The following is a 21,695-nucleotide window of genomic DNA, read 5'->3' as shown; positions in this document are numbered from 1 at the left end:
TAACACACACGCAAACAACACTCTCTTCGTATATTTTCTTTTCCTCTGTTGTTGTTTTTCTTCACAAGTAAACAACAAGTCCACAAACCTCAAATTACATACTTGTCCATTTCTCAACACTTCATCATCATAATCGAAATACCCAAAAAGGTTAAACCTGAAAAAGCAACACACAAATCACATTTCATCTTCCATTCATCAAATCAAATCAAATGCTGAAACTTTCACTCTCTCTTTATCTCTTCCCTTCTTCACAGGTAATCCTCACTCTCCCTCATCAAGATCAAACCCACCAACATTTGTTTTTGTTTTTTCTTGAAATTTAATTATGTACTAGTATTTTGTAGCTAGTTAGTTGGTTAGTTAGTTGTGTGGGTTTTGTTGATGGGTCTTAATTTAGATCTGAGTGTAGCTCAAATCACGATTTAGTTTAATTGTTGAAAAAAAATTAATTTTTTATGAGGTTAATTATGATATACCCATTTTTTAATCCTTGCTTAAGATGAAAGAAAGTACTGAGCAATGAGTAATTGATGAAAGAAAGTGCTTTTCTGCGATACAGTTGCTTTGCAATGATACTGAAGTTGAGTAATATGATAAATTTATCTGTCTTTGATTTTTTCTGTTGCAGGATAGTTTGTGACAATCTGTTTTCTTCAGGATTAGATTTTTACTAGAATTTCATGCCGTTTTTCGCTACCAACTGAGATCAGTTTATTGGAAGGTATATTTTTAAGTCACGAATAGTAGTGTGAAATATTGCGTAAATTGATTCGAAGATTGTTTCAAACTTGCCTCAGTTTTGTTTTTTTTGTCTTCAGGAAATATTGATAAACCTCTAGATTCAATTGTTGTTGACATTAACTTTTTGTTATTCCGTTCCGTGTTTGCTTCTTCTTGTGATATTTGTTATAACTCTTGTTTACTATTTAAATTTTTAGATTGCTATTTAGAAAAAAGATGGCAGCTGAGTTAGTCAACGCTGCAACAAGCGACAAATTATCTGAAACTGATTGGGCAAGAAATATTGAAATATGTGAGCTGGTTGCACGTGATAAAAGGTACGACAAAGCTCTCATCTGCTTAATGGATTATGTTTCTTTTTTATCATTCAATATTGTAGAACGTCGGGAAATACATTGTTGATGTCAATTGTATATTAGGATAATCCTCGTGGTTATTGTTTCTTACCATCGTTTCCTTTGAATATGAAGGCAAGCTAGAGATGTTGTTAAAGCTATCAAGAAGAAACTCGGAAGCAAACACCCAAACACTCAACTTTATGCTGTCACGGTGAGTATAACGAATGACTTTGTTAAAGCTAGAGAGGTTGAATATTACATGTTTGCTTTCTTGTTCCATGGATTTCTACTGAGTTATCTTTGATCTGTTGATTTTTCTAGTTGCTGGAAATGTTGATGAACAATACTGGAGAGCATATTCATGAGCAAGTGATTGATATCGGAATTATTCCTATTATTGTGAAAATCGTGAAGAAAAAGGTGAGTTTTCGTCTTCGCTGATTCTTGATTAGCTTGGCCGGTTTTTACTTTACCTGATTTCTTACTTTCTTAGTTTCTTCATTGCAGTCTGATTTGCCTGTGAGAGAAAGGATATTTCTCCTACTAGATGCCACACAATCATCCCTTGGCGGTGCTTCTGGAAAATTTCCTCAGTATTATCATGCATATTATGATTTGGTGGTAGGTACAACTACGCGACACAAACTTGTAGTATGCTATTATAGAGAGGCTACTAGCTAGGCTATTCTTGTTTCCAAGTAAGAAAGAATGATATTAATCAAACTATATGATTTCAAAAAATTGAAGAGGAGGCTGATGTAGCAAAATTTATCCAATTAGTCGGAAAGTGACTCTTAAATTGCATACCGGTAGGACAAGTGTTTTTATGTTCATACTTGAGTAGAATACACGGTGCTAACCATAGCCACCAGGTTTATAGTTCGCTTTGGTACCTGGTACGGATTCGGATACGCGGTACCCGTACGCAATGCTTGAAGTATTTGGTATGTGGTGTATACGTCAGAGTTATTATTCCCAGATAGCGGAGCGGAGCGGCCGACTCCAAAAACGGGATAGCGGGATAAATTTTTGCACTTATATGAATAATCTACCTATATATTTAATGTAGATTAAATAAGTTTTTGGACTAATTGTAGGAAAAGAACAACCTGAAAACCAATAGAAAAACAATTAATAGAGAAGAACATGATAAAGAACAAAATAGAAAAGCCGAAAACAGAAGTAGAGAAGAAGAATAGAGAGAAGTTTGAAGCAATTGAGGCGGAGGAGTTAGGGCAAGAGAAGCAGCGAGCGAAAAACGCGAGGAGCAGCGAACAGAAGAAACGCAATGGAGAAAGGTGAAAATGCAAATGAGAGAGGAGAAAACACGAACCCGCTCCTCCGTAGTTGAGGGTTGCTGCACCGGAAGAGAATCCCGGGATAGCGCCTGGAGCGGCCGCTATTAATAACTCTGGTATACGTAGATGGTACACTATTTTTGTTTTGATTCTTGGCTTATTAGGAAAATTGTGGAGCATTGTATGTATTATGGTGGTATTATTATATTAGAGATCAAGCTCATTGATGGACTGAAGTTATGTTGGATATTACCCATTTACAGTTTCCCATGTTGCTCTATTTAGTATATTTGTTACCAAAAATAGGAAGAAGAAGTAGTTGCTCGAGGACACACACAAAAGTCATTATACGCCTTTGAATGCCAATACTTACGACCTTTGATTTTATACCTTTTACAGAATGCCGGAGTGCAGTTTCCTCAAAGTGCTCAAGTGGTCGAATCAAATCATGCTAGTTCACAACCTAGTAGTACTGGTAGTATACCAAACCGGGAACAGGCTCCACCTAGACATGAAGCGGTTGTTGTACCACAAGCAGAGTCCAAGACAGTTCCTGAATCTAGGTGACTTATGTTTGAGTTTAGTTTTTTTGGATGAATTTATTTTAGAAATAGCTGTCTGTATCTTCATTTTCATTTGCTTGTATATTGTAATCGTCTTTTGCAGCATCATTCAAAAGGCTGGTAATGCATTGGAAGTTTTAAAAGAAGTCCTTGACGCTGTTGATGCTCAGCATCCTCAGGTGACTCTAGAAGTTATAGTTATAGAATCTGTAAACAATTAGATTCTAGCTTTCGCTGAAAAACTTTCCATTTCTTTCGTAGGGAGCAAGTGATGAATTCACCCTTGACCTTGTAGAACAATGTTCATTTCAGAAGCAAAGGGTAATGCATCTTGTGATGGCTTCTCGGTAAGGCTGCTTTTACGGTACTGTTTGTTTTTCACACGGTTAATTTGTACCTTAAACCGGTATTTTCATTTTTCATCTGTAGAGATGAGAGGACAGTTTCTCGAGCAATTGAACTAAACGAACAGCTTCAGAAAGTTCTTGCAAGACACGATGACCTTGTTTCTGGCAGAACTACAACAACAACTGCTAATGAACCGGTTCCAAAAGTTCTTCCAAGACACGATGACGTTGTATCCGGAAGAGTTACAACAACTTCTAATGAACAGTTTCCAAAAGTTCTTCCAAGACGTGGTGATCTTGTTTCTGGCAGAGTTACGACAAATGCTAATGAACAACTTCCAAAAGTTCTTCCGAAACGCGATGATGTTGTATCTGGCAGAGCTACAGCAACTGTTGCTACTCATTTCGACCTCGATGAATCAGAGGAGGAAGAAGAGCCTGAACAGTTAGTGCGAAGGTAAACCTAAATTGTTCTTAATAAAATGATAATACTGTATTTTGTATGTTAATGCATCTTGGTATAACTAATGCCTTGCAGATTACGCAAAGGAAAGGCTTGTGCAAGACCTGAAGATGAACAAACTGAAAAGGACATCTCTCGCATGCGTATGAACGGGGAGAGACTCAACCGTCCTTTAATACGGCCACTATCCTCAGAACCATCTCGAGAAGCTTACAATCCTGCTCCTCCACCGGCTTTAATCCCTCCTCCACGTCCAAAACAGACCGAGGAGCTTCCTCACGTGGCGATTCCACCACCACCTGCAAAACACATTGAGAGGGAGAAATTTTTTCAGGAAAACAAGGATGCTTCTAATCTATCTGGCCACTTGAGAGGTCTCTCTTTACATAGTCGTAACGGAAGCAGCTCTCGCAGTGGAAGCTTTGATTTTAGAGACTGAGATATTTAACAGCAAAACATCTTTTAATTTTTTTTTAGTTGGAATTTGTAAGTTGTGAGAAGTTTGTGGTTTCTGTTGTAGTTTTGTTGCCTCTGGGTGACTTTGGAGAGGGAGAAAAAGAAGGAAGGACATGTCTCCAGTTCTTGAAATACTTGTAATTATAAAGCTTACAACACCAAAGTTTCAGGTGCTAGTGTGATATAAATGAGATATATATTCTTCCCTGATTTCTACTAACCGCATATTTTCTTCTTATTCTAAACATTTTTGAAATATTCAAATGCCACTTTTAATTGGTTTGGTCTTTTTTTTTTTCTTTTAAAAAAATAAAGTCAAATCATAATACAATCCCTAAGGGTTGGTCTAGTGGTGGAGGTTTGGATTTTGAGAGTGTGCCCCCCTCAAGATCTTGAGTTGGGATATGTGTTTATTATTGTTATACTCAAAGCAACGTTGCATTGTGATGCTACGGTCCGCCATGTTGTCCAATTCCAATGACATCTTGTTGAAAAAAGTCGTGTTGCTATAAAATCCTTCTTAAAATCATAAGTAAATATATGAGATAACCATGTTGTCCAATTCCAATGACATCTTGTTAAAAAAAGTCGTGTTGCTATAAAATCCTTCTTAAAATCATAAGTAAATATATGTTTTATCTCTTCGTTCCATGGCCATACATGAGCAGAACGACATACATACATATAATGGAAGTAGTGACATGTTTTTTGAGCCTACATGGAATCTCTCATGTGTGGTAGGAGCAAGTCCGACTGGAATATGTAAGACAACAGCACGTGTACGGCCCCAAGGTCAGTCATGAGTCCATGATCCATGACTATGTGACGACAATGAAGAAGCAATGCCACATGATTGCCCTACTTCACATTGTGTACTTTCAAATCTCTGATGATTTTGCTTTCTCTGCTTACTAAAGCATGTTGTGATAATCGACCATAGAATCCTAACCCCTAAATTTAACAAAATCAAAACTCAAACAAAGAGTAGCCATAGATAGAACTTAGACTTTTAATGAGATATAATGTACTCTAATTCAAAACTAGAAAGAAAACAAACACATCATAGTCACAAGTAATGTGAGAACGTGAAATTGTAAACGTAGGATTAACGAACTTAGTTTTAATGAGTAAACGTAGGAATTGAGATATTGTAACTAAATGTTGATAGCTCACGTGAAAAGAGTGGTTTGGAGATCTTGGTTGCACGTAGGAGTGGCAAAATGGGCGGTGGCCCGTCGGCCCGGCCCGCGCACCCGCCAAAAAATGGCGGGTTGGATTAGGATTTTGGGCACGCCACCCGCCTAAACTCGCCCCACCAAAGCCCTCTAAAACCCACCCCACCTATTTGTTAATCTAGTCTCGCCTTAAGTCCGTCATTTTTTAGTTAATTCTAATAATTTAAATTCTAAATGATTTTATTTTATACATTTAATTGTAAATATATAGAATATTTTTTAAGTAAAATTTATTTTAAATATGTTTTATAAATAATTGTTCTAAAAAATAAGTGAAAAATTTAATTGAAAGGTAAAAAAAAAACTATTAATCTATTAAAAAATAAATAAAAAAATAAGCGGACAAGCCCGCCTCCCACCAACCCGCCACCTTGGCGGGACGAACATGATTTTTATGCTCATTTTACTTGGCGGACTTGCCCGTCCCGCTCGCTTTTTGGCAGGCATTAGGCGGGGCAGGCGGCCCGTTTTGCCACCCCTTTGCACTTTGGTATAAATTTAATGTATTATATTAAGGGTGCATCTGAATTGTATTACACACAAAACAAAATGAGCAATTTCAGAAATTCATAGAATTTGAAAGAGAAAAAACATGAGGTGTAATCAGTAACTCCTAAAATGACTTGCTTCTGAAAATAAAAAAATTAGCACATGCTGCTAACGTTGTGCATGTACGCAAACAAACTAAATGGATTTTATTTTGATCTACTGTCATGTTTTTTTCCACTGTGATGTAATCAAGCATCCACACATTATTATATATAGAATGAGCTTGACTAAAACGACAAGAACTTCTTCCCACTAAGTAGGATTTATTATAGAGTAATGCTATGCTTACACCCCATATGTACACCAATACTTACACCAAACACTGTTCACCGTATTTATACGGTGAACAGTGTTTTTTTAAAATAAAATAATAATATTTATTTTTATTTTTAAAATTAAGGACGACACTGTTCATGTACGGACGTGCATTAACCAACTTCATTACTGCATTAACCAAGTTTTTACACTGCATTAACCAAGTTTGATGACTGCTAAAAATTATTTTTAATACCTGAATATTGCATTAACCAACTTCATTACTACATTAACCAAGTTTTTACATTGCATTAACCAAATTTGAGTAATGCTATTCTTACACTCATGAACAATATTTTACAGTAGTCATCAAATTTGGTTAATACAATGTAAAAACTTGGTTAATGCAGTAATGAAGTTGGTTAATGCAATATTCAGGTATTAAAAATAATTTTTAGCAGTCATCAAATTTGGTTAATGCAGTGTAAAAACTTGGTTAATGCAGTAATGAAGTTGGTTAATGCACGTCCGTACATGAACAGTGTCGTCCTTAATTTTAAAAATAAAAATAAATATTATTATTTTATTTAAAAAAAACACTGTTCACCGTAGTGTAAGTATTGGTGTAGATATGGGGTGTAAGCATATCATTACTCTTTATTATATGGATCAAGTGATATAACAACACCATCAATATTGTATAAGAACACGATTTGATGGTAGTGTTAAAAACTATACACTGAATTATCAAAATTGAACTCAAACTATAAACTCCAATCTTTGAGGACATGGCTGAGATTGATTCACCTAAGAGAGGACATTAATATTCCCCACTGGTGAAAAACACTATCAGGCGTGGTGACTTCAAAAAACAAAAGAAGCAGCACAGCTAGCATAGCTACTCTTCCATTCCATGTTTCAGCACTTTTTGTCAAACCCCATTGCCACACTATCACCGGCGATGGCAACTCCCTGTGTTGTGAGTCGTATGTTGCCAATAACTCCTCTACACTGCCGAGCGGAACCAAAGACTGCCAAAGAATCCATACTTTCAATGAGACCATCACAAGAAGCCAGATTCCAGAGATTAAAAAGATAATTGAACACAATTATATCTAATGGAAAAGAATACCTGTCGTGCATTGACGTTTGAAACTGCCATGGCACCAACATATGGGAGGCTTTCAATCACAGCATCTGCCAAATCAGAGATGAAGGAAGGTTCGCATCCTAGAGCAGGAACACGGCCCCATTTTTCTATACCAGATTCTAGAGCCAATTCTTTGTATTCAACATCAATTTCTTCTAGAGTTTCAATATGTTCACTCACAAAGCTGCGAGCGAATAAAACCGCACAAGTTAACAAAACAAAAATGCTAGTCGCTTACACTTTGTGCATGTCTGAGAAAAGGGCGAGAAAGATAAAGAAATAAATCGTAACAGGAGTAATATATTTACCTAATTGGAACAGCCAAGAGACTTTTCACTCCCCTTTTTCCAAGTTCAACAATCGTCACGTCCGTATATGGCTTTAACCATTCCACAGGTCCAACTCTACTCTGCAAGAAGAATTACTATACTCAATTACTAGAAAACTTCATGATTTATTTCGAAATTATTGCCTAATGGATAACTTCAGCGAGGACAATATACTAGAAGGTAAGTAAGGTTGATACATATTCTAAAGAGAAAAAAGTTATAGAAATCAAAACACTAACAGCAGAATCAAATAACTGAAAAAGACAAAAGGTACCTGATAGGCAAGGGTGTAAGCATTTGTTATCTTTCTTCTCTCAAGTTCTTCCATGATCAAATCCACACATTCTTCCATTTCTGCTTTGTAAGGATCACCAGCCTCTTCCACATAAGCAAGCGGCACCCCATGGGCACTAAAGAATATCATGACCTGCACAAATTAGCCGGACTTGATGCATACACAGCGACAGAGAAAAAATTGTAGCTCAATTTCAGAAATACTTCTCAGCATTGCCAAATAAAAATGGCCAAGATGAATAACCAAAATCGTTAACTGAACAATATCAACAAAAACTTTTTTTTGGCCAAAAATAGCACTTCATAGCTTCCCATGAAGTCATTGAAGCTACAAAAGAAAAAAAGTAGTCTACCTCCTTAGGGGAATCAAAACTCTTCAGCTCTTTCTCGATTAAATTTGACATGGCCTTTATGTACCCTTCACGTTGATACCATGAAGGTAATACAGTGTGCTCCATGTTGACTAGATACTCATCCTCTCTAAAGAACCAATTCATAACATAACATGAAGTTAGATAGTTTATATATTTGAAGAATAATCAATGTGGTAACAGTAATCACCGGAATATGCTCTCCAGTAGACGTAAGCTCGAGCCACTGGTTGATATTGAAAATTGTGGATAAAGTGGGAGAACGACCAGCTTCGTTATTCCATCTTTTTTAATCTACACAATATGTTTCAAAAGGAAACTAAATTATAATCACGTTTGAGCAATTATATCTGATTAGTATTCTTGATTTCTTTGATTCATCTTAAAATATTTTCCTAACTCTCTTTTAGATTACACAGAATATAATGAAATATTTTTAATTCATTGTAGATGTAAAATAATAACAGGGAAGAGAATCCCTGATGGCATAATCTATATCAAATTCATCATAGTATTTACATAGTGAACTAAGAATGAGATCATCAAGTACCTGTTCAATAGCTTCCTCGGTGAATGGATGCCAGTAACGCATACCAACATACACTTCAGCGGGGACATTCTTTGCAAAAAGAGATTTCTTCAAATCTTCAGCCTGTGTAGGGGAGATCGTTAGAAGAGAAAGGATAATAATATAATGAATATGTTCTGACCATAGTGCTAAAAATCGTTTGAAAACATCAACCAAAAATATAAGTCAATATTATAATCTTAAAGGATTAGTGGAACTTCCAACAGTTTGACTGAAATTATTGATAAAGATTACAGATGAGGTGACAATATAAAACTATACGATATGGTAAATTTCATGCATCAAGTACATAAACAGACAACTGTATAACAATGCCTGGAACAGCTCCTATTCAAACATGATTAGTTCATTTTCTGAATATTGAAATTTGAAGTATTGTACTGATTTGAGAGTGAAATATAAGTCATTATCAAAAGGGAAAAAAGTTAATAGGAAGTGTCATGCCTGTTCATCAGTTATACGTCGAAGTGGAGAACCGCCACCAATTGAAGCATAGCCTTCTCTGCTTTTTGGGGCCCTTAGAACAGACACAAACTGGGCCAATGGCTTTTGAAGAAAACTAAATATTCTTGGCAATCGTATAATATCCTGCGAGATTTTACGTAAAACACAACTTATATCTAATAACAACAAAAATAACAGTCTTAGGCTAATGTAGAGTGTGTAAAAGCTAGAGTATTACAGGGTCAGCAAAAAGGTTAAATAAAAAAGGTTGCACATCTTCTAGAGTCTCTGGACCTCCAAGATTTAGCAACAACACTCCAATCTTGTCATCACTATTAAGAGTTGTATCGGAAACATCTTGAGCTGTTCGAGTTACTAAGGCTTCCACTGAGAACACATGTTTGTTGAGTGATTGGCTAGAAACCAAGGGTTGTGCTTCATATCGCCGTGGAGAAAAACCGGCAGTTATGTAACTTTTCATAGGATTAGAGTTAACATAAGGCTCCACAAGGGCTCCAGAGGAGATTGACTTTTTTTGTGAGGTGCAGATTGCCTGTGGCAACAACCTGTGAAAGTAAAATTAAAATAAGCTTTAAAAAGCTACCAAGTAAAAGCATCAAGTTTAAAAAATAGCATCAGTGACATTCAAGGTTACAGTAATACTGGATTCTAAGGACATTTCCTGAGAAAAAACTACTATGTAACATAATGTTGGTTTCACGTTTGAAGTGCGCAAAATTGATTCTGATGTGTTTGATTGCTCTCTAGTAGAATTGATTATGTTATTCATAATTGATTATGCTTAAAGTTATGATTTGTAGCTTTTGAGCCTAAACGCAATTTTTACACTAAAATTTCCTGTTCAACTCACTTTTGCAAGAATTTATCTAAACATAAATCACTTTATCTTCAACTCACTTTTATCCAAAATCAGTTTAACAAAATTGATTCATTCAAAATCAATTTTTTTTTTTTTACGGTAGAACCAAACATACACTAAGTTGTAATGTAAAATTCAGCTAATATATACTGTATATTTTAGTTTAGTTTTTATAAGAGGTAAAAGCAATTCTAAAGGTGTAGAATTGATTTTGAAATAATTTTGAGGTGTTCGGTTCTTAATTCAAAATTGATTATAATAAGACTAGAATTTGTAGCTTTTAAATTAAAACGTGAATTTTATATTGAAATTTCCTATTCAACTCATTTTTACTTAAAATTATCTAAATATAAATCACTTTCCTGAGTCACTTTTAACTATAATCAATTCAATCAAAATCAATTAAACCAAATCTTTTTACAGCAAAATCAAACTCATCATTAATTGCACAATGCAATTGGAATAATCTTGTAGACCTACATCTTCTCCTAACATGGTATACCATTTTTAATTAAACATTGTTGGATTTCAAAAAGATTAAAAAAAATAATAAAAAGCTTACTAAGAAATAGTAGATTATTGGGGCAAAAATAGAAAGGCATGAAAGCATGAGATTAATGGTAAATATAAGACTTACATAGGGCGCTTGAAATTCGGAGAAGCATGAGTGAGTGTGTAGGAGGAAGAAGTAGAAGGAGATGACGTGGCATGAGTTGGATTTGGAAAGTTCATATCTTAATAATTGATAAATCAGCTGCAGCAGCAGCAATGTTTGGCGTAAAAAATAGCGAAAGAAAGGTGAATTTAGGAGAAAGGTGATAAGTTTACCCAAGTCAGGTGCAAATAGTATGGAGGAGAATGAGAGTTAGCACGTGTCTGGCGTGTGCTATGAGCTGTTGTTTTTCTTTTTCCCTTTGGTTTTGGACATATGGTGTAGAGAGAGCAAACGTTAGCCGTTGGGTAGGTGGTGTTGCTCCCTCCTTTAATCAATCGTCCATTGCAAATTAAATTATCTAAAAAAATAAATGGTGTATTTACTATATGAGAAAAAAAACTCTTTTTTGTGTATTTAATTTAAAATAAATATATCATAATTTTAATATTTGTAGATATGTTATTTTATGAAAGAAAGGAAGTTGAAATTGAAGTTAATAAGTTTCAAATAAACTCACACTTGTTAGAACTGGCTAGCGGGACGGGGAAGAGTCGAGTCGAGAGTTTTTGTTGCGGCGTGATGAGCTTCTTGGCTGACCCTTCGGCTTGTCGGGACGAACGACAACTTTACTTCTTTTGGGAACAGGTGAGCTTTGCTCCTTTCGAGGAGGAGTGTGCCCACGCTTCTTGGTAACCATAAGCTGCTGCCTTTCCAGTCGAGGGTGACGATCAGTTGATCGGGAAGAGAGGCTCTGAGACTCGTCCCGTTGGTGCTTCCGCAGGGGAGAGCGAGAACGGTCGTCTCTTCGTCTCGGGGACGTGGTACGAGACTTGGATCATTGGTGCCTCCTAGGGGAGCGTGATCGGCAATCAGTCTCTAACATTACAATTCATTAGTTTTGCTGGAAAATGAAGAAGTTGGTTTGGTTGATCGCCAGGAACAAGGCCATCGTGGTAAGGTCAACATTAAGTGGCACGTGAATATCTTTATAAGAGTCAATGGGCTCCTGCTGTTGGGCAGCGTTATGGACCGCGTCATCGGAAGAGGAGGAGGTAGTATGCCCGTCCATGGGGTCACCAATTTCGTGACCGGATGTATCGTTGTTGTCAAGGTTAGCAATAACAACGAAGGCTACATTCAAGTTATCGTCGTGTTGGCTGGCCATGATGATCAGTAGGTTTTGGAGATTGAATTTGCTTTAGTCTATTTCAGAAAAAGATGGGGAGCAAATGATTCCCACAGACGACACCATTGATTTTACCGGGATCAGAATAGTCTTCAGTGGCCTGCAACACTTAAGCTTTTGCGGTTGGTGCAAAAAAGAGGGGTGTACCTGCAAGATACTTTGAGGCCAAAGTAAGGTTCAGAGTCAAAGAGAGAGAGAGAGAGAGAGAGAGAGAGAGAGAGAGAGAGAGAGAGAGAGAGAGAGAGAGAGAGAGAGAGAGAGAGAGAGAGAGAGAGAGCAAGTACAAAGTTAGAGTATGAATTAGAATACTTGACCCTCTTGTGAAAATGGTATTTATAGGTCCCATAGCACTGGGCCAAAATCTTTATTGTGGGATGGATTATTTGGACCACAATAGCTGACTGACAGGATCATACGTGGGTAGGAAGATCAGCGCGTGATCTTCGTCTTGGGTCAACTGCCCCACGATCTTCGGGTGTTGGAAGATCGGTTCTTCTGGAGGGCAGCTGGTCACGTGCTCTGTAGAGGGGCATGTGAGGGAGAAGTTCCTCAATGACTATGACCGTTTGGGCAACTTCATTGGGCCTTCCTTGCAATAGTGTATGGCTAGGCCCTGGTCGACAGGGGGCCAGCCATAAGTCCAGTCCAGAACAACATTGATTAAGTGAAATAACATTAGTGCTATAAAACTTGCTAAAAATCCTTCCCAAGACACTCGACTAAGTATATTGATATTAGACAATATTTTTTAGGAACCACGTTGAAAAAGGGGGTGTCATGCTAGAGTACATTGGCAAAAAAAAATTGTTAGCTGACATTTTAAGAAACCAATTATAATCTGATCTTTTTTAAAAGATGTAGAGAAAATTAAATATTATAGATAATACTTGCTTTGAGTAGACAAACCCTAATCATTATAACTATAGTTTTGAGTTAACCACAATATTTTGCAGCTCTAATATTTTAGCTTATTATTTAAGCACATTGTGGTTAGTAAGAAATTCAATTATCAAGATATGTTGTTATTATATTTGGATTGATTTATTCTTTTTATATGAAAAATATTAAGCAAGTTGTCTCGAATGTTTTTTAGACATCCTACCTCAATTTTCCTCTGACGCACTTTTTGAAAAGACTTATTATGGAAATCTCGTATCTCACCCCATGAGTCTCTTACACATCATGCGTGTTGTCAAAAATGTCCGCATGCTTCCGTAGATGTACCTCCGAAAGCACTATTTTTTCCCAACATAGTGAATCTTTGAAAAATTCAAATTAATTCAGTTCATGAAATCTTCCGTAGCTACATCTACGAAAGGTCTTGAAAATTGAGTGTTCCGTAGATGTACCTACGGAACATCCTGTTATATTTTAAATCAATTATATTTCACTCAAAAACTCAATTTTTATAACAAAAATGGAACATCAAATTATAGTAAATCAAAGTAATGCAATTGAGATTTTCCTATTACTTTGATTTACTATAATTTGATGTTCAATTTTTGTTAAAAAATTAGAGTTTAGGAGTGAAATGCAGTTGATTTCAAGGGGTGGATTGAAATATGCAAAATTGATTATAGATTTATTTCAGAAAGATACATTTTGTTCAAGATTTCTACTTATATGTTTTGAAAATATTTCGGTTGAAAAAAATATAATTATTATAATTTATTTAAAAAGATTTAATTGAATTTGCTTTAATTAAAATATTTATTTCGCTAAAGATTGAATTTGGTGTGCTTATTGATCTCTTTGGTTGAATCATCATCTCTATATAAAAAGATCATTCACCTTTGGTCAATACTTCTTGGAGAAAATAATCATGTTGTTTTAAAGTTTATCAACTTTAAAACTCTATCATTGTTATTCTTTTTTACTTAGGAGAGATAGAGTTTTGGGTTTGTACTCGTGAAGTTTGTCATGTCTAAAATATTGTTTCTTACAAACACTTAGGAGAGTGTATAGGTAAAAGTAAGGGGACTTTAGATTAGGAGAATTCTAAATTAAAATTCATGAATAGTATTAGGAATTGAAAAATTTTACAGTCGTTTTATTCATTTAGTAATTACTAGTTAAGCTAGTCTATCAATATTTTTAGATAAATAGAATATCAACTAATAAAACAAATATTCTCCCATCGAATTCGTTAATCAGAAGAAATAATTTGTGATTTGATTCCCAAAAAATAATCCACTTTTCTCTATTACTCAAGTCACTGTTACCTCTTGATACGTGAAAATACTCAGCATATATGTTATGTGCAGTGCAGAATATTTGATAACCAAGAAATGCATTCTACACATTCATCACATTGAATTCAACCTAGTATAATCATTCAAGATTGTGCGAATTAAGATGAAACCTTCTTCTCACAAGTGTTTCTCTTCTCAATTTTTGTCTCTCTTCTTCACACTTGCATTAGCTACACTAGTTCTTGTTTCTTATTGGACTCATTCTCCACATTTCTCATCATTTCTTCTTCCAACACATGAAGATGAAGAAGCTCCATCAGCCACTGCATTTCCATTACAAACCTTTGCTTCATATGGTTCTTATGTAAGCACAGTAAACTTTTTCATTCATCAACTTTTTTACCTTCAACAATTATACTACACCTTCTCTCATCTTTACTCATTTTCTTGATGGTGGGTTTGTTATTCTTTAGGATGATGAAAAGCTTGACACAAACTTTAAGCATAAAGTTACAAACAAAGAGAACCTTAGAGATCATAAACACAGCAACTTGGAAAGAATTGAATCAAAATTGGCTAAAGCAAGATATTCCATCAAAGAAGCCAGCAAAGTTCGAAATTCGACATCTACCCACCAAGATCAAGAATATGTTCCTCATGGCCCGATTTACAGAAACGCCAACGCTTTTCATAGGTACGCACTTTTTTCGGTCCACTATAATTGGTTAACAGTATACGCTGAACTCGTCGATATACAATTTGTTACAGGAGTTACCTAGAGATGGAAAAGGTGTTCAAGATTTTCGTGTACGAGGAAGGAGAGCCACCGATGTTTCACCATGGTCTAAGCAAAGACATATACTCATCCGAAGGAATGTTCATAAACGAAATGGAAAAGGGAAGATACTACAGAACATATGATCCAAATGAAGCTTTTGTGTATTTTCTACCTTTCAGTGTGGTTATGATGATTGAGTATCTCTACGTGCGAGGCACCTATGATCGAACTCCGTTTGGTCTTTGTGTAAAAGACTATATACAGATTATATCTCATAAATATCCATTCTGGAATCAATCTCAAGGCCATGATCATTTCATGCTCTCTTGCCATGATTGGGGACCAAGTGTATCCGCTTATGTCGATAACTTGTTCAACAAGTCAATAAGGGTGCTCTGCAATGCTAATACATCAGAAGGATTCAAACCAGAAAAAGATGTACCATTCCCTGAAATGAATCTCAGGACAGGACATCTCACAAATCTAGTAGTACAAGGGTACCCTCCATCTCATAGGACAATCCTTGCTTTCTTTGCAGGTCATTGGCATGGTAACATAAGATACTTACTCCTCAATGCATGGAAAAACAAAGACAAAGATGTTCAAGTTTTCGATGAACTTCCTGACGAAGAATCTTATCAGACTAAGCTTAGAAGCAGTAAGTTTTGTTTGTGTCCAAGTGGTTATGAGGTGGCTAGTCCGAGAATTGTGGAAGCTATATTTGCAGAATGTGTGCCTGTGTTGATTTCTAATAGCTATGTTCCACCTTTTAGTGATGTTTTGAATTGGAAATCATTTTCGGTTCAAATAGATGTGAAGGAAATTCCTAATATTAAGAAGATACTCATGGGAATTTCGCAGAGAAGGTACTTGATGATGCAGAGGAGAGTAAAACAAGTGCAAAGGCATTTTGTTCCTAATGAGCCACCAAAAAGGTTCGATATTTTTCATATGACTATTCATTCTATTTGGCTTAGAAGGTTGAACATCCGTATTCATGATTACGACAAGTGATGTTAAATCTTCAAGACACTGACACGATACTGACACTTGTGATTACGTTCAATATATTCATTTTCTAAGTAGTTTTTCTCATTGTGCAACAAATAATACAAAAGCGCAAACACATATATATAGAAAACTGATATGGATTCTAGCATGTAATCAGGAGATTACTGTTCTCAAACATGGCGGTTCAGAATGTAATGAGACTAACATTGTTCTCATAGTTGGTGTCCATCATGATACACATACAAAATCACTAGAGTCGTAATAATAATATACACAAATAGGTGACTTCTAGTTTACACAACAGATGAAATAAAGGTGTCTTCTAAAAAAAATTATTTCAGCAAACATGCAAGGATTTGAGTGCTTAATTGATATGGAATTCTCCACTTGCATGAACCTCTTTGACCCTCTTATCGTACTCATCTTCTTCAACTTCCTCTTCCTCCAATTCTGCTTCCAAATCTTCTGCTTCTTCATCTTCTTCGCCTTCCCAGCCAAAACCTTTGATGGGCCTAGATATTGGAGGCGGGTTTCTTGCCTCTCCCACGATTTTCATCACATCGTCCACACTTTGTAGGTGAAAGCTTGGATTTTCCCTCTGGTAGTACATAGCTTGAGCTGATTCTGTAAGCTCCCTTGGAAGATTCTTTAAAAACCACGGGTGGCTCTTGATTTCCCTAATATTAATTCTCTGTAAACAATAAAGAATATAGTCATAAACAAGCCTTGATGTTCCAAATAATGTCTTTAGTTATATTTTCAAGAGCTTCTTCTCTGACAAAAAAACACATTTAAACTCAAAAAGAGATATGCATGTTTATGAAAAATGTAGTAGAATCGCTGGATTTTTTGAGATTTCATGGGATTTGTATATGATGTGCATAATGACCCGACACTTACATGATATATCGCTCGAAAAGTTAATATGGAAAGAAGAGAAAAGAAGACCAAATTCATGTTGTCATAGGCACACACGATACACGGAAACATTCCAATTTTATCTATCTATGTAGCACCAACCCTTCAAAATGAAAGTGAGTCTGATACTTGGTTGTTGAATAGAGGCTATATCGGCACTTTAGCGTTATACGGCTATATCTTAGCAGAATTTAAACAAACTATTGTTTTGTGGTGTGCAATTATTTTCTTTGAACTTTTTGCGATGTGTGATTGAATACAAAGTGTTGTTAAATAGAGGCGCTAAAGCGCTATAGGTATCGGAATTTGAACAACTGTTATTTTCTGCAATTGGCAGCACCCTCCAGTGTTCGACACTAATGCGACCCCGACACATGTGAGGTAGGTATTTTGGGCATGTAGAAAGATGACTCGTGGACTTTTTAGTAAGAGTAGATCAGATGGAGGGTAGTCAAACAACTAGAGGTAGAGGAAGACCTAGGAAAACCATAAGAGAAACTATTAAAAAAGATCTCAAGGCTAACAAGTTGGATAGAAACGTGGTTTTTGATAACATTATGACGTAGTTTGATCCATGTAGTAGCTAACCCTACTTAGTGGGATAAAGCTTGGGCGGTGTTGCTGGCTTGCTCATGTCTGTTTCAGTGCTTTATAGTTTTCTATCGACAGAAGAGGAATTGACCAGATGGTTCATGAGGGTTTGACAAGTAATCATATTGTATGTACATGCATATTTATACAACTAAATTAACATGGAGGAGTCATGGCATTCATGATCTGGAATGCAAAAAAGTTTAATCGCGTTGCAAATAATAGCGAAAAAAGTCTAGATGATTAAGCAACATAAACATACCCTCAATGGATTTGCAACAAATATCCGAGAGATAAGGTGTCTGCAATCTTGAGATATGTGAACATAATCAGGAATTCTGTATTGAATGGCCATTATACGCTGTAGAATAGGACAGGAAACAAGGATAAGAATGATAAGAAAAGAACGTAAGAAACATTACGAAAATCAACAAGTATTTAAAGGAAGGAAACACACCTGAATTGTTTTCCTAAAATTTTTAGGGTCATCCTGGTCCTCAAACGGATATGCTCCGACCAGCATTACATAAAGAGTCACCCCACATGACCATACATCAGCCATCTAAAACAATGTTCAGAACCGAAAAACAACATAGAGTCATCAATACTATCGTCAACATATAAATAAATCTAATGAGCCAATCCCATGTGTGAGGTAAATCTATTACCTTTCCATCATACTCCCTCCTAGAAAGAACCTCTGGTGCTATATAAGCCGGTGTTCCAACCGTTGATTTGGGACGTGAATGGAGCAAAGATGACTGCATAGCAAGTAAGAAACACTCTAACAACTACAAGTCTATAACGGTAACACAAATACCATTATTTAGAACTTTTAAAGCTTGATGATACTAATTCCAATACCTTGGAATAACCGAAGTCACAAATTTTTAAGCGGGGTGCAGGACTTCCATCTAAAAGGGTATTCTCTAGCTTCAGATCTCTGTGGCATATTTGCTGTAAAAAGAAGATTAAAAGCATAAGTTCTCACAACATGTACCGAAAAGTTCAATAATTTACCTCAAACTTGAGCATGAATCTACCATGGTATGACAGAAATGGACACCTGAGATCAGCTGCTGAAAGAAATACCTGGCCTGAACAATCAAAAGCAAGGAAGTTAAATAATGGACAAACCGAAAAATTGTCAAAGAAAGAAACATGTAAAGCAATTAATTAACCTCATCTTCACTGAACCTTCCAGCATTACATATCCTCTCAAAAAGCTCTCCTCCAGCTGCATACTCCATAACTATTGCTAAATGTGTTGGAGTCAAAATCACCTGCAAAATCAAAATCAAAATCCTATTGAAACATGATCTCATAGTTCAACATGTGATTCATGATTTCATAAAAAGTGAATCCCTACCTCCTTGAATCGAATTATATTCGGATGCCGAAGAGACCTGTGATTCATGATCTCTCTAGCCACGTTCTCATCAATCTGAAATTCAAAACAAAGAAAAATCTCAGAATACCATAAAAAAAAAAAAAAAAAAAATTCATTAATTAATCAAAAACAAGACAGTAACTAAATTGAATCCTATGATCAATTCTGCTTGAAGAGCTAAATTATGAGTTCTAAAGTAAAATCACTAAATTATTAAAGGGTTATGATAAATCAAAACAAAAATTGAAAGGAAAGCAAAATTAATAATAAATCATCAAATTAAAAAAAAAAAGAAAAAAAGACACGAACCTTGGAACCGCGCTCGATGTATTTCATAGCGACAAGTTCCTTTGTAACTTTGTTTCTCATAAGCCTGGCAACCCCAAAATTACCAGAACCCAAATCCTTAACCGCCTCGTACTTATCCATGATTAAAAAAAAACAGCCAAAAACTGAGAAACCTAAGAAATTGAAAATAATGGAATCGAATTGAATCAGAAAACCATGATATTGGATTATGCAATTGGATGAAAAGGGTATTGAAAGAAGGTCGCTTTAACGGAAACAGGGGATTGTTTCGCAATTTGAGGAAGGTAGAGAGACAGGGAAAAGGGGAGGAAGGAGAGAGTGGGGACAGGAAAAAGCGTTGTTTGGATCGGAAGAAAACAAGTGGAGAGAAAAAAAGAGAGGTATGGTTATTGTGATGATGATGATGGGAATGAATGGAATGAATAATGGAATGGTTATATTTGTCGGCTACGTGTGTTTTTTATGGTTCAGAGGTTGTTTTTGAACACTGTGTTTGTGTTTGTGTTTGTGTTTGTGTGTGTGGATTATTGAAGTGGCAGTGTTGTTGTTATTCGATTTTGAGGAATTTTTTATTTATTTATTGACACGGGATTATTGAGGATTATGTGGAAATAATCTCATTAAAGATTGGTGCTAACAATAATGAAAATAATTTATCTAATCACATTACACCATTATTTTTTAGGTTAATTTCTAAGTGATCTTGTGATTGTGAACCAGTTCCCTAACAACGCAAGTTAAGAAATCAATGATAAAATATTATCGTAAAATTTACGTCAATCCTATCTCTATAATCATAAAACCTTTTTTAAATTAGACCTAGAAAAAAACCCTTTTAAAAATAATTCTTTTAGCCTAAGATCATTAATTCAATTCTATAGATATTAAGAACTTTTTTAAAAAAATACAACCTTTAAAAATATATAAATATAAATTTATCATCAACATATTCTAGTTCAATTGAAAAATTATTAAGTTCAACGCACTACTACAATTTTAAATTCTGATACTGATATTATTTGACAATTTGTTTTTTTTTCTAGTTCTGTTAGGGTTTGTTTTCTTTCTTCTTCCACTGAGAAACTTTGATCTTTTTCTTTTCCTGATTTTTGGGTTCGTTTTTCCGATTGACTTTACAGAATGACTAGTCCGAATATTGATAATTTATCTTTGCAAGAGGAGGAGGATGAAGGAGGATTTTGTTTTGATGTGGAGGAAGAAGGTACAGAGGTGGGTGATCTACGATTATGTCTTGTTGGAAGATTTCTATGTGATAAACCAATCCATGTTATGTCCATGAAGAAGAGAGTGGCGGATATGTGGCGTCCGGTCAAGGGAGTTATTATCAAGCAAGCTTTGGAAGGTTTATTCCTATTTCAATTTTCTCATAAACTTGATATGGAGGCTGCGTTGAAAGGAGGATCATGGACGTTCGGGAGCCATCTGATGATCATTGACAGAGTACAAATCGGAATTCAACTTGAGCATATCCCGCTGTTCCATGTCGAGTTCTGGGTTTAGATCCACAATCTCCCTGCAGGCTTTATGTTGGAGAAAGTCGGCAAAACTATGGCTAATTATATTGGCACATTTGTGGAGTACGATAAGAACAACAATTCTAGTTTTTGGAGGCAGTATATGCGGCTGAGAGCGAAAGTGGATGTCCGACAACCATTAAAGAAAAATACAAGAGTAAAAAACAAAGGTGGAGAATGGTGCACGGTTAATTTTAAATATGAGAACTTGGGTCTTTTTTGTTTTGTATGCGGTTTACTGGGTCACTCGGAACAGAAGTGTGAAGTAAGGTTCGAAATGGAGGAAGACAATGGCCTGAGAGGATGGTCTAATGACCTTAGGGTGGATAATAAGAGAGTTCATATTGCTGCAAATTCAAAATGGTTGAAAGAGGATGGTATTGGTAGTACTTCAGCTAAGCAGAGGGTTGAGGAACATGAAGCGCGTGCGGAACACGGCCCTACAGTTGATTCGGCCAGTGGTGTTTCACTTGATGGGGCCCACCAAGATTTGAGCGTTATTGAGGAATTTACTGCAGGGAACCATACCAATCATGCAACATTAATGCGCTGTCAGCCATTGTTTATGAGCATTAATCCACCTGAAGATTCTCGTCATAAAGCATTGATGGACCCAGCTGGTATCTTGGGAGACAATCAGACAAGAAAATCATTGGCTTTTATTGGAGCTGCTCCCCCATTCCCAAAGTCACACGCACCTGAATTTATACCTGATTTTAACATTCTCACAAAACAACAATCCACCGGCCCACATCCTTTAACCCAACCAATCCAAAACCCACAAATGTCCAACATGCTACAGCCCATTACCTTGCAACAACACAA

General features: G+C 35.9%; 4 protein-coding genes across 4 annotated transcripts; 2 read left to right on the top strand and 2 right to left on the bottom strand.

Moving 5' to 3' along the window:
- On the top strand, positions 1-4,429 carry LOC131661060 (TOM1-like protein 5). Its single transcript, XM_058930464.1, has 11 exons — positions 1-257; positions 632-724; positions 942-1,061; positions 1,215-1,293; positions 1,404-1,502; positions 1,590-1,703; positions 2,780-2,943; positions 3,047-3,122; positions 3,205-3,290; positions 3,373-3,747; positions 3,829-4,429. The coding sequence occupies exons 3-11, from the start codon at positions 961-963 to the stop codon at positions 4,190-4,192; spliced, it is 1,458 nt and encodes a 485-aa protein (XP_058786447.1). The 5' UTR covers positions 1-257; positions 632-724; positions 942-960; the 3' UTR covers positions 4,193-4,429.
- A 1,687-nt stretch (positions 4,430-6,116) lies between these two features.
- Positions 6,117-11,277, bottom strand: LOC131661059 (ferrochelatase-2, chloroplastic-like). Its single transcript, XM_058930463.1, has 10 exons — positions 10,943-11,277; positions 9,664-9,991; positions 9,426-9,569; positions 8,943-9,044; positions 8,583-8,686; positions 8,375-8,501; positions 8,002-8,154; positions 7,707-7,807; positions 7,381-7,582; positions 6,117-7,279 (listed from the first exon to the last, which is right to left on the bottom strand). The coding sequence occupies exons 1-10, from the start codon at positions 11,035-11,037 to the stop codon at positions 7,052-7,054; spliced, it is 1,584 nt and encodes a 527-aa protein (XP_058786446.1). The 5' UTR covers positions 11,038-11,277; the 3' UTR covers positions 6,117-7,051.
- A 3,032-nt stretch (positions 11,278-14,309) lies between these two features.
- LOC131661057 (probable glycosyltransferase At3g07620) lies at positions 14,310-19,624 on the top strand. The gene is made up of 3 exons (XM_058930461.1): positions 14,310-14,702; positions 14,812-15,032; positions 15,107-19,624. Exons 1-3 carry the CDS (start codon positions 14,502-14,504, stop codon positions 16,128-16,130), a joined length of 1,446 nt encoding a protein of 481 aa, XP_058786444.1. The 5' UTR covers positions 14,310-14,501; the 3' UTR covers positions 16,131-19,624.
- On the bottom strand, positions 16,311-19,852 carry LOC131661058 (serine/threonine-protein kinase SRK2A-like). Its single transcript, XM_058930462.1, has 9 exons — positions 19,336-19,852; positions 19,006-19,080; positions 18,818-18,919; positions 18,680-18,733; positions 18,501-18,593; positions 18,305-18,397; positions 18,094-18,198; positions 17,899-17,997; positions 16,311-16,818 (listed from the first exon to the last, which is right to left on the bottom strand). Exons 1-9 carry the CDS (start codon positions 19,453-19,455, stop codon positions 16,492-16,494), a joined length of 1,068 nt encoding a protein of 355 aa, XP_058786445.1. The 5' UTR covers positions 19,456-19,852; the 3' UTR covers positions 16,311-16,491.
- Positions 19,853-21,695: the final 1,843 nt, after the last annotated feature.

Source organism: Vicia villosa, linkage group LG3 (assembly GCF_029867415.1).
Source record: "Vicia villosa cultivar HV-30 ecotype Madison, WI linkage group LG3, Vvil1.0, whole genome shotgun sequence".
In the NCBI taxonomy this organism is placed as follows: Eukaryota; Viridiplantae; Streptophyta; class Magnoliopsida; order Fabales; family Fabaceae; genus Vicia; species Vicia villosa.
The sequence above is the reverse complement of the archived record's forward strand: the minus strand, read 5'-3'. Positions and strand labels throughout refer to the sequence as shown.